This window comes from Littorina saxatilis, linkage group LG6, assembly GCF_037325665.1.
Source record: "Littorina saxatilis isolate snail1 linkage group LG6, US_GU_Lsax_2.0, whole genome shotgun sequence".
NCBI lineage: Eukaryota > Metazoa > Mollusca > Gastropoda > Littorinimorpha > Littorinidae > Littorina > Littorina saxatilis.
Window position 1 is genome coordinate 1162957 of NC_090250.1, and position 13757 is coordinate 1176713.

Consider the following 13757-nt stretch of genomic DNA (forward strand, 5'->3'; position numbering starts at 1 on the left):
TGTTCTGTATATGTTTTGGTATCGCTTAGGGTAATGTTTTTTCGTCAAATGGGACTAGCAGACGAACTTTTGCACCCGTGTTCCAACGTTAAAAACTGTATGAAGTTCAGTTTTCCGGGGAAAATAGTGTATGAAACCCCTTTATGTTGTTTAAATTGATGAGATGTGTGCATTTGGTTGCGTGTGATCTGTTTATTAAATGAAATATTGTTGAAAACTGACCGTCGGATTGCAGTCTGTTGTCGAAGGAACTGAGTGAAAAGAAGGGGAACTACTCTTGTCGCTAGACAAAGTATGAGTTACTTGCCTTGGGAAATTGCTTGTGATGAACGGCTTGAGCCACGGCAGATGAGATTCAGAAAACAACCGAACTCATGGATTTTATATGGAGATTCATGTGTTCAGGCCTGTAGTTGTTAATTTAAATGCGGTATGTTTGTATTGTTTGCTCCAGAGATGTATACTTCGTACATTAGAGCGTTCTGAACTTTTCAGTCGCAAAAAGTAGTACCGAAACAGAACAACCTCTCAACCCATTGCACTATCGAGGATTCAGGCTGTTGCTGGGTCGTTATTTGTTTGGTTGCTGGGTCATTATCGAAAAATAACTACCCCTACAAGTTTACAGAGGTAAAGAAGCAGAGGGGGGAATAAAATGGGTTACACACCTTTTCTCAATGATATATATTAAAAATAATGGTCTTGATTCTCGGTCATGAAAAAGCACTTTGACCATTACTTTTTAATATTTACTGAGCATGTTACCTGTACTTATTTCCCAATAACTCTTTAATCAGAATTTGTGTGGTGAAATCACATATGGAAACGGATCTCTGTTTGTTATATTGCAGGTGGAAAATGGTGATTCATGGGGCAATCGATGGCTTTAGCCGGGCCACTACCTTCCTCCATGCCACCGAAACAACAGGTCAGAGACCGTTCGGGATCTGTTTTTGGGTGGAACCCAACGCTTTGGACTCCGCATGGACCATGGTGGCGAGAATCTGGATGTCGTCGCCCTCATGAATGAACACAGGGGAGAAGGGAGAGGCAGTGCGATGCAAGGCCGCAGTGACCATAACCAAAGGATCGAGCGTCTCTGGCTCGACGTCTGGAAAGATGTGGTGAACCCTTACCATGACCTGTTTACTGCAATGAGAACACCACAGGCAGAAGGTGGTCTGGGGATACTGAACATGGACAATCCCATTCACTTGTGGGCCCTCCACTATGTTTTTCTGCCGAACCGGTCCCTACAGTGGATTGTGGAACAGAAGAACCACCAACCCCTGAGGACAGAGCGCAACAGAACTCCCCTGCAGCTCTTCTTCAGGGGGATGCTGGAGAGACGAGCCAGCACATCCACAGCAGTACAGGACTTCTGGAAAGGGAGAAGCCTTCAATCGATAATCGAGGACCATCCTTTGCCAGACAGTCGTTAGGATGTGCCTGCCACGGCTTGCCCCCTCTCTGAGGAACAGCTCGTGCAACTAACGGAGCGCATTGACCCTCGGAGTGGGCCACCCACCAATCAACATGGTCAGATGTTGTTCTCCAGTTCGTTGCCAACATGCTCGAGTAAAAAAAAAGTTAGCTTGTGGACACCCCAAACCTGAAGTGTATAGCAGACCTGTGAACCCATACGATTTTGCCATATTTTGTACGCTTGATTGTCCAGACTACAAGCAGATTGGTCAGTGGAATCACAAGAAAAATTCATTGTCTACTTTTATTTACAAGCGCATTCCAAAGCCGATCCAGTGTTTTGACACATGATTACTGCTTTTGTCAATGAAAGAAGCATTCGTTTTAAATTGTAAACTTATTAGGCTACTTGCCCTATCCGCTCCAGCCACGTAATCGTGCAATAAATCTGCAATATCTTGCATGGCGTTGGGAGGTGTGCCTCAATTTGCGGGTTTGCTTTGAGACCTCAGAGTAAGGATGTGTCTGGGTGCAGACACTTCGCCTTCAAAAAAGTTAATTTGCACTGAGCAGCATTGGGCTGCAACAATGAAAGCCTCAAAAACAATCATAAAGTTTGTTCAAAGTACCAAGCATGGTAGAAGGTATAAGCAACTGTTTTTTTCAAATTGGTTTAAATCTGCGCTCTAATTCTAAACCAATCTTTGTAAAGTGGAAAGTCATTCAAATAAAGCGAAATTATGTCCGCTGTGTATTTTATTATTTTTAAACACAGGTACTGCACCACGAAAACAATATTGCTAAAAAAAAAAAAAAAATATGTACACTTTGTGAAAGAAAGTTGTAAAGAAAGTTTTACACAATGATTTGCCATTAGGTTACCTGTTTAATTGCACCAAACAGACATGGGATTCTTCCGTAAAATTACGGAATTCCGTAAATTTTTAGGCTCCAGGGATCATTCTTGAGATTCGTGCAAATCCGCTGAGAAAATGTTGGGATATATGTAGGTAAAGACCCAAGTTTTTCGGCCGGTCCGCTGATCGCGACGCTCCATTCCATACTATTCTTGAACGGTTGGTTCCTAAAACGGTCAGACTGTTGCTGGTCGATCCGTATGGGAACGCGCTCTGTGTCTTTGTCTCCTACAGTCACCGTTTCAACGTAGCTATCGGGGATTCAGTATAAGCTAAAGCATACCGTATGAGAATGATTCGGCGCCATTTTTACATCGCTTCGAGCCACTTGCCAAAATGATGAGGAAGCTAAAGCGAGACGAAACCGTTCTATCCCGGGAAATTGACCAGCAGAAGTACAAGAAAAATCTCTGGAGATTCGACTGGCTCGATGAAGTTGTATCATTGAGCTGGAAATACGAGAAAGGCCAGAAGACACAAGACGTGAAACTGAAAGTTGGCGATGCTTTTGCTAAAATCAACTTGCCGGGAAAAGCTTAGTGCACTTTGTGCAACGATGTTAATGTTATCAACTACGGTTCCAATGGAAAGACTGCCCTCAAAAGCCACTTGAAAAGCAACAAGCACCTGACTATCCTGAAAACCCAGTCGTGTAATCAGTCACTGGGGTCGTTTGGCACCGACAAGGTAAGAACATTGAAACCACACCGTCACACGCCACCACCACCCCCCCCCCCCCCCCCATCTCTCTCTCTCTCTCTCTCTCTTTCTCCTCCTTATTTTGAGTCTTAGCGTAAAATTAATTTGAGAAACATGGGAAGGAAGAGAAAGGGGGGGGGGGGGGCTATGATTAAGCTGAAATATGCATTTCAGGGCCATTTTTGTGTGTCTAAAATACTAAAAACCTTCAGCTTCTGGGGGTGAAGCCCCCAGACCCCGACCAGGGGCGTTGCCCCTGGACCCTACTGGGGGCCTTCTGCGGCCCCCAGACCCCCACTTTTTTTCCCTTAATTATCACTTTTTCTGAATCCCATGTCTGACCAAATTTCTTTTGATGTATCTATAGTATAGATTTATAAGGTTGAAAATTGCTGAAAGTTTTTAAAACAGACTATTGTTTTTGAAAAAGACCTTAGTGTATTTTTAGGTTTATTGATGCTAGATATATTTATATATATATATATATATATATATATATATATATATGGCTTGCCCAATCCAACGTATAAAGGAACTCATTGTTATTCAGCCATTAACCTTCGCCGGCACTCGTTATCGACTACACACGGACGCATTCGTGGGGCCGTGCAGACCCATGCTTCTCAAAGAAGGAAAAATGTGCATATCCTTACGTGGGGCCGTGCAGACCCATGCTTCTCAAAGAAAGAAAAATATGCATATCCTTCCGTGGCACTCGTGGGTCCGTGCGGACACAGAAGGGTGTTTGATGCAAATATCTCTTAAACGAGTTGGAATTTTTTAATGAGCTTTTAGAAATGCCTCAGACACCTAAAAAGCTATCATCTCCTAAAAGCTCATTAAATTTCAGTGATAATTAATTAATTAATTAATGGTCAAATTTAGACTGCACACGGTATTTGGTAAAATATTATGGGTCTGCATGGCCCCACGAGTGCCACGGAAGGGTTTGCACAATTCTCCTTCTTTGAGAAGTATGGGTCCGCATGGACCCACGAGTGCCTCGGAAGGGTATACACGCTTTTCCTTCTTTGAGAAGTATGGGTCCGCACGTCCCCACGAATGCTTCCGTGTGTAGTCTAAATTTGACCATTAATTAATTAATTAATTAATTAATTATCACTGAAATTTAATGAGCTTTTAGGAGATGAAAGCTTTGTAGGTGTCTGAGGCATTTCTAAAAGCTCATTAAAAAATTCCAACTCGTTTAAGAGATATTTGAGACAATGACAAAAGGTGACGTTTTCATGTCAGTATGTCCCAAATGACATCACCAGTACATTTTTCATTCTATCTAATCTGTTTTCGTTCTATTTTTTCTAATAACATGCGTTAACAATTGATTGCCAACTGGAATGGAAGAGCACAAAAAGTGTAACTTGATATGTAGTTTCTCTAGAGGGAAAAACATCTTCCACTTTCATGTCAGTGTGTCCCATGCAACATACATTTGCCAAACAGCTATGTGTAAGTAGATTATTTGTTAGTGGTATAGAAAATACTGATCAACAATCAAAGTCAGTTTTCACATTCATTTTCTACCTATTTCTTATTTGTTTATTCTTTTGGCAATGGTGAAATGTCAGCAATCGTGTGTCATTCGGGACAGTAGACATGACACCTGACCTTTTGTCACTGTCTCATTTGCAATCAAACACCCTTCTGGGTCCGCACGGACCCACGAGTGCCTCGGAAGGGTATACACGCTTTTTCTTCTTTGAGAAGTATGGGTCCGCACGTCCCCACAAATGCTTCTGTGTGTAGTCTAAATTTGACCATTAATTAATTAATTAATTATCACTGAAATTTAATGAGCTTTTAGGAGATGATAGCTTGTTAGGTGTCTGAGGCATTTCTAAAAGCTCATTAAAAAATTCCAACTCGTTTAAAAGATATTTGCAATCAAACACCCTTCTGGGTCCGCACGGACCCACGAGTGCCGGCGAAGGTTAAAGACATTTTCCGAATTACAATGGTTTAATAGCCAACTTGCACAATACCCCTTTTGAACAGCTCTCTGGTGCGAAAGATAAGGAAGGTTCACTTCCCTACGGGCAAACATTTTGCTCTCACAAGCACTGGTGTTCTCTGGCTTGTGTAAAAAAAACAAAATAAAATCTCAATCGCCTTACTTTTGTATACAGGACATGCTTGGGTACTTTGAACGAACTAAAGGATTATTCTTGCGGCTATTATTGCCGCAGCCAATAAACCTTTAACGACTTTGTGTGTGTCGGTGTGTGAATGCTCTGATTTGTTTTGCTATTGTGTATTGCCGTGAGCTCTGGCGAGAAGGGGTGATTAATTTATGTTCATTATTATTATGTCTCACTGTGTTTTCACAGCTGTACAGAACAGTGAAAGGGATACTCGTTCAAACTTTGGTATGATGCCATGAGCGCCATAGTTTAACTAGAGTCAAATCAGTTATTTTTCTTTTTATATTCAATGGTGCCTCATTCACCCATATTCATCAGAACATAAGCTTTTTGCAACGTTCATTGAAGGTCAAGGTCCCTTTAAGTTACCTATCAAACCTCATAGTGGTGTTTATTGTTTATGGTTAGTGTTTTCCCCTGGAGCAATTTTTTGATTAGTGCTTTTGTGAACAAGAAACAATTAACAAGTGGCTCTATCCCATCTCCCCCCCCCCCCCCCCCCCCCCCCCTTCCACGTGGCGATATAACCTTCGTGGTTGAAAACACCAAATAAAGAAAGAAAGTGTTTTAAACATTTTCAGTTCTCCATTTAGTTTGGTGAAGTAGTGTAGAGCATTTTTTGAACATCAATAATCATGTATGAATTTATTGCATGTTTGTTGCTAGAATATTAATCATTCTTCTGCTGAAGAACTTTGTGCCTGATGAAAGTAAACATTGTGGTCAGTCGCATAGGTACCCCCCGCGGGTTTGGGGGAAGAATTTACCCGATGCTCCCCAGCATGTCGTAAGAGGCGACTAACTGATTCTGTTTCTCCTTTTACCCTTGTTAAGTGTTTCTTGTACAGAATATAGTCAATTTTTGTAAAGATTTTACTCAAGCAGTATGTAAGAAATGTTATGTCCTTTGTACTGGAAACTTGCATTCTCCCAGTAAGGTAATATATTGTACTACGTTGCAAGCCCCTGGAGCAAATTTTTGATTAAGTGCTTTTGTGAACAAGAAACAATTGACAAGTGGCTCTATCCCATCTCCCCCCTTCCCCCGTCGCGATATAACCTTCGTGGTTGAAAACAATGTTAAACACCAAATAAAGAAAGAATAGGCACCCCCTAAAATCAAAGGTGAGTTTTAGATACTAAAATGTGCCAACAATTTTAACAGCACACCCGAGTCCCCTTTTTACTTTAGTTGCAAGATCAGTACATGTTCTATCACGGAATTTTGTTTTGTTTTTGTAATTATGTGTATTTAGAGATTTTTCAAACCAAACTATTAATCTTTGAGCTCAGATGTCCTACTTTTTGACGTATTGGTATGTTTATTCAAGGTAAGCTAGACGAATCATTTGTATCAGGAAACTAAAATAAATGAAATTCTGATTTTATGTGAAAAATTGAATCAGTATCACAACAATTTCAAAAATTATTCATATTATGTGCTGGTTAATGACTATTAAATTTGCAAGCCAAAGCTCTGTTTGCATTCTGAATTTTGCATGTAAATGTCCCATTTCAAAGATCACCTATATATTTAGGTGTGTGTGTAGTCTTTTTAAGAACATCAATTATATACATTTATTGGATCTTGATTGCTTGAATGTGTATGACACATAATTCTTGTGTATGAATAAATGTGTATGACAAGTTTGAATATTGGATAATACAAATTGTTTGTATGGATTTTGATTCCTGTATGGTGAGGCAATGAACATGTGCGAGTGAGATGTCTATGATGGACAGCAAAATGTAGTTATGGATTCATGGCTGCTAGTCTCATTTCCAGTCATATTAAAAAAAACAAGTTGTTTTTACAAAAACACAAAACATAACTCAAGTTGTCTGCCACAAATACAATTAATTTTAATCAAACAAGTGTCATGCAGAAAATCCACTTTAAATAAGGAAAATCATCACAAAATGGAATGCATACTTTATGTTTATCACATCACAAGACACACTGGTAATACTTGGCAGGTGAGAGTTAACCCATCACACAATGGAATGAATATTTTTATCACATCATTAGACTGGTATTACTTGGCAGTTGAGAGTTAACCTATCACAAAATGGAATGAATACTTAATTTTTATCCCATCATAAGACTGGTAATACTTGGCAGTTGCGAGTTCATCCATCACAAAGTGGAATGAATACTTTAATTTTATCACATCATAAAGAATACATCGGTTCTACTTGGCAGGTGACAGCTGAACAGTTAGCAAAACAGTCACTATTTAATACTGGTTACAGAGACGAGGAATTGAGGCTGAAATTTATAAACTAAACAAGAAAGCTGAAATTGTGTGAGCCGTTTGTTCGTTCATGGGCTGAAACTCCCACGGCTTTTACGTGTATGACCGTTTTTACCCCGCCATTTAGGCAGCCATACGCCGCTTTCGGAGGAAGCATGCTGGGTATTTTCGTGTTTCTATAACCCACCGAACTCTGACATGGATTACAGGATCTTTTTCGTGCGCACTTGGTCTTGTGCTTGCGTGTACACACGGGGGTGTTCGGACACCGAGGAGAGTCTGCACACAAAGTTGACTGTGAGCAATAATAAATCTCTCGCCGAACGTGGGGACGAACTCGCGCTGACAGCGGCCAACAGGACTGAGCTACATCCCCGCCCTTGTGTGAGCAGTGACCTTCACTACAGAGGAGTGTAAAACTATAAAAGGAAAAGCAGTAGACAACGCCAGTTTTGGTTAATTTGGTAAAACATAAAAACAGACTATCGTTACACAGGGCACGAATATCACATTATCATAACTGTTACAAACGCTTTTGAGTTTATTAATTTGTATACCATTATGAGACAGTATAACAAAGTTGTTAGCGTGCAATTGATTTGTTTGTATCCGGTTTATGGTGTATATTGCCAAGTTTTGTATGGGACACTGTAACGCTAGTCCGAGTGCTTTTGATATTTTGCTGGCAACGTGTTATTCGTGTAGTAGGGGGGTTGAACCATTTATTCTGTACATTAGGTAACTGATACCTGATATGATGTGAAGTGCTTAGTTTACTTGATCAATAGTCGAGAGAAATACAATGCTTTACATGTTTTCCATGGACAGCGTTACACGGAACACGAAAAGCAGGCAACATAATGACAAACAGTGGTGCAAAAAAACAAATAAGAACAGAACACACTCTTGAAACACAACGGCAATTTAAATAATGCAAAACACAAACATCAAATCTTCGAAAGTCTCTCTCTTGCATTTAATAGCAAGTAAGAAATGATGTACGGTACAGGCACCCAAAATAAAGCTTATTTTACTGAGAGAAAAAACCCACACACACCTTGTCTTAATAATTTTAAGATTTCAAAGTTCAACGTTAAACACCCCCCCCCCCCCCCCCTGCAAAAAGCAAAGAAAACAATCAAAACAAAAACAAGGTATGTAAAGGAGTATAGGAAACCGGTTAAATCAGGGTCATGTTTTTTTTTTCCTTTGCAGCATGACCTCAAATAATTCAGTTTGAATACATTTGTGAATTCTCTTCAAAATTGCAGAACAAACATTTTTTCGCAGGGTGTGTACAGAAAGAAACACCAACACCTACGGCTACCAAGCAAAAATAATGCGAAACACAAACATCAAATCTTCGAAAGTCTCTCTCTTGCATTTAATAGCAAGTAAGAAATGATGTACGGTACAGGCACCTAAAATAAAGCTTATTTTACGGAGAGAAAAAAACCACACACACCTTGTCTTAATAATTTTAAGATTTCAAAGTTCAACGTTAACACCCCCCCCCCCCCCCCCCCCCCCAGGGTGTGTACAGATAGAAACACCAACAGCTACGGCTACCAAGCAGAAACTAAACGCACCATTGAAGGAAAGTTTTTACAATAAATAAAATCCACCCCCTTCAAGAACAGCCTGGGACAGCTTCTGCCTCAGTTCTTGACCTGTCGGGCAGACACCTGCATTCTGAGGGCACAAGTTGACACTCTGGGGAGTGGCTTTTCGGGTGTGTCCACAAACACCACGGTCAGAGGACTCTGGTACCCTCCTGGTACTGTGGACCGGCTCCCAGACATGAAAAACACGAAATCTGAGATGGTGGTTTCTCCGCACTTTCCATCTGAAACAAGACAAAAAAGAAATTCTGAAATAAAGGAAACATCATCCCGCTTTCTTAATAAGCATACAAGTACCAGGACTCAAAAGAGAGGGAATTATTGCATGCTTGTGTTCATTTGTAGAAGCGTAGAAATGTTAAGCATGCTTTGCGACACAGAATGAAATGCTATTTTGAAAGCGTAACTTTTCTTGAGACTTTTTTTGAGCTGCTTGACGTTCAGTTTGATATGTGAAGGCAAACGAGATTCATTTTCCCAAATCTTTGGAGCTTTCAGGGGTAAAACCATGTGTTTATCATTTGCTGCTTTACATACAAGTTATTCTCCTGGGCCGTTTCCCATTTTGTGACATGTATTTTCAGTCCTTAAAACATGTATTAAATGGCAACTTGAATGTATACTCTCCCAAAAAAGAAACTTGACACAGGTAAACATTGATGTTTTTCAAATATATAATATATGTTAGAGGAAAGCACCAAAATTCTGTTTGAAGTTTGTCGGTTACATTGTTGCTAACAACTAACCCATAAAAAGAACATAATTGAACCAAGACTTTACTGGGTGGTCGCCCTTTTATTGAATTGCAAAAATTCTCGTCTGCACAAAAATCATGTGCATGGAGAGTATCGAGAGTATACATATTTTCTTTAGTAATAATTTTTTTTCCAGTAATACTCCAGGTTGTTAATGATGCAGACTTGCAACAAAACAACATAGAATATATATATATTATTTTCTTGGTAGTGTTAGCAGTATTCAAATTCATGTCACAACTTCCGGTTTCCATGTTATGAAGGTGCTTTACTTTAAAACCTTTGTATATTTACTGAACACTAAGACAAACAAAATGTGCAAGTATTTGTTATTCTATCTCTGCAGGCCAAGGATATTTATGAAACTAGTATTTGTGAATGAAATTAATTTGTACAGCTTAAATGTCTCAAGTTAAATTTAATAAAAAGTCTACTTTATAACATGGTTTTCCCTGGTACACAGCTCTGGAGATTAAAGCTGTGGTCTATTTATGACTTTCCTGGGCTACGAGGTTGAAAAATAGGGATACAATCATGTACAGAATTCTGTACAGCAAACGCTACCCGAAACCCCACCTATACGGCGTGTATGACCTTGAGAGCTTCAGTCAACGCTTGAATTTTTCAGGGATAACAGCCGGTTTGCTCTCTCATATTTTATCTTCAAGAGAGATCAAGGGGAAAAAATAAACGCCCCGGCGAAGATTCGAACTCTCGACTTCGTGTCTCATGTCCTAACCACTAGGCTACTGCGCCAATTGAGAAAATGAAGGAAAAACATTGATATGAATTCATGTTATGTTATTCTTGAAGCAGCATGATTTATATCTCTATCCGCCCATTGTTCAGAAGTTTGTTTGTTTGTTTGCTTAACGCCCAGCCGACCACGAAGGGCCATATCAGGGCGGAGCTGCTTTGACATATAACGTGCGCCACACACAAGACAGAAGTCGCAGCACAGGCTTCATGTCTCACCCAGTCACATTATTCTGACACCGGACCAACCAGTCCTAGCATTAACCCCATAATGCCAGACGCCAGGCGGAGCAACCACTAGATTGCCAATTTTAAAGTCTTAGGTATGACCCGGCCGGGGTTCGAACCCACGACCTCCCGATCACGGGGCGGACGCCTTACCACTAGGCCAACCGTGCCGGTTGTTCAGAAGTGAATACATGTATAACTATTTCTTAGATGTCTGGTTTCAACTGGCTTTGGAGAGATTCAATTACTGTTCTTGTCATTTTCTTGCATGTTGTAAATAGAGATATCGCAGCTATTTGCATGGCGCGAATGTCGTGTAGCATGACGGTGTAAACATGTACTGCGATTCTGTAAAACATGTTTGCAAATAAAGGCAAATTTTAATGTCAATTTTTACGTTTTTGCAACGCATAAATGATAATTCAAGCGTAGAATGATATAAAATTATCAATTTTTTTATCTTTGACAATACTGGTGAAGTGGCCTAGCGGTTAAGACATCGGCCCTGACATTTCGAGGCCCCGATGCCTTGAGTTCGAATCCCTGCCAAGTCGTTTATTTTTTCTGCTCGATCCTTCTTGACAACAAATATGCTCAGCTCTGCGAGAGCAAACCAGATGTTACCACTGCAAAATTCAAGCGTTGACTGAAGCTCTCAAGGTCATACACGCCGTATAGGTGGGGTTTCGGGTAGTGTTTGCTGTACAGAAATCTGTACATGATTTTGTCCCTATTTTTCAAACTCGTAGCCCCGGAAAGTCATAAATAGACCACAGCTTTAACCCATATCAATCAAGGTTTGTTATGAGCCAAACGGCTTTCCATATGAGATTATATACGTACCACTGCCGCCGCCACCAAATAATCATAATATACACTTTACAACGGATTACACACACACACACACACAGATAACAAGGTAATCTTGAACTTTAGCGTGACGAAAATGCACCGAAAATGGTGTACGTTGTCAACCATGGGACATCATCTACACGAAAGATTTGTCTCCCTTGTCTGGTCACACGGATAATTCCTTCTTTGATGGGTCAAATGCATTCGTACAGTTCATCATCGGAGTTCATTCCGTAACTTCAAAGGGATCTAAAATGACTTGTTATGATTACAAGTACAGGTTCTACAAATTTGGAGACTTAAATGCCTCTGAATTAAGAGCTATGAATTTAACACGCTAAAGTTCAAGATTACCGATAACACGATATAGCAGCTAGTCTCTCGCACCGAATTCCAATATTTTGCATCTTTGGTCAAAAACGCGTACAGGCCTCCCTTCAAGTTCAACTTCTGGATGTGGATGCCCCACTGACTCGGTGTAGATCGTCACAAGAACCGAATTCGTCTGATAAAACAATTAACTTACCCTGCTGTGCGAGCCTGGGCAACAGCGTTAATTAAAACTGCACTCGCAAACCTTCCAAAACATCAGGGACATTTGCCACCCCCGCCATCTTGAGCTGTTCAGTCTGTCAAAAGGCGGCAAAGCGAGGCGATGAAGACGCGTATAAGCTTAGTGTTTTTCATGTGGATTCCCAGTCCAAGTTTTTAAGTCGCTTAACCACGTGACTAATAACTGATTAATACAGGTGTATTTATTATTAAATACAGGTGTATTTAATTTTAAATACAGGTGTATTTATTTTTAAATACAGGTGTAATTATTTTTAAATACAGGTGTATTTATTTTTAAATACAGGTGTATTTATTATTAAATACAGGTGTATTTATTTTTAAATACAGGTGTATTTATTTTTAAATACAGGTGTATTTATCATTAATTACACCTGTATTTTATAATAAATACAGGTGTATTTAATAATAAATGCACCTGTATCTAATAATAAATACACCTGTATTTAAAAATAAATACACCTGTATTTAATAATAATTACACCTGTATTTAAAAATAAATACACCTGTAATTTATAATAAATACACCTGTATTTAATAAAAAATACACCTGTAATTAATAAAAAAAATACACCTGTAATTAATAATGATACTTATTGTATACGTTTAAGAAATAAATACAGCTGTATTTATCATTAAATACAGGTGTATTTATTTTAAATTACAGCTGTAATAGTTATGAGCCAAACGGCTTTCCATACTTCTAAGTAGGCCGAGGGTGGAATTTGCCTTTTTGACGATTTTGTTGATGTGTGTGGTCCAGCTGAGGTCATCAGTAAAGGTGACGCCTAAGTAGGGGTTGCTATTGACTTTCTGAAGAATGTGGTTGTCCAGGTTGTAGAAAAAGCTGGACTTGTTTCTGACTGCTAAGGATGTAGCATTTTTTTGCGTTAAAGCGCATGCCCCAGGTGTTTGCCCATTCTTTCACTCAAAACAATGGCGGGTGGAATAGCCGCTCAGTGGGACAAGCCCGCAAGTTTCGGTAAGAAATCGACTCCATGTGGTTCAGAAAGCAGCCGACTGACTCAGAACGACACAGAATCACGAGAAAGACACGCTCGGCGCACGAAATGCAAAGTTATCACCAGCAAGCAGACGGAAAGCTGGATTCAACTGAGTGTTTTACCGTTCAGTGTGTGCCGCGACGTAGCTCTATCCTGCTACTGGAGTTGTAAGTATTAAATAAAGCGAGTGTTGTCGTGTATACTTTGGAAAGACCTGGACACATTTTGCTGCCGTGTTGTATGTGTGTCTGCTGGTGTGTAGTGCGAATGAAGGATCAATCAAGCGGCCGAATGTGTCCCGCAGTTTTCCTGTTTTTGTTTGAACACGGACAGTGTCAGTGTGTGTGTTTGCAACTACGGTGCGTGTGTGTCTGTGCACTGCACAGGAGCTTGTATCAAAACGCCGGTCGATCATCGTAGCAAAGTTATCATCGTAGTAAGGGTAAGCATGCAGAAGTAAATAATGATCGACCGGCGGTTGAATACAAGCTCCTGTGATGCACTGTATATGA

The 13757-nt window shown here is 40.0% G+C and overlaps 1 protein-coding gene and 1 long non-coding RNA gene across 2 annotated transcripts in view; one reads left to right on the forward strand and one right to left on the reverse strand.

Moving 5' to 3' along the window:
- The window catches only part of LOC138968213 (uncharacterized), a 9245-nt gene extending 8355 nt beyond the window's left edge, over positions 1–890 (forward strand). The window contains exon 4 of the mRNA XM_070340765.1: positions 852–890. Coding sequence (XP_070196866.1) covers positions 852–890 — 39 coding nt within the window. The remainder of the gene's footprint in view (positions 1–851) is intronic.
- A 6623-nt stretch (positions 891–7513) lies between these two features.
- LOC138968272 (uncharacterized) lies at positions 7514–12499 on the reverse strand. The gene is made up of 2 exons (XR_011456118.1): positions 12195–12499; positions 7514–9301 (listed from the first exon to the last, which is right to left on the reverse strand). It is a non-coding gene; the product is annotated as an uncharacterized lncRNA (long non-coding RNA).
- Between the last annotated feature and the right edge of the window lie 1258 nt (positions 12500–13757).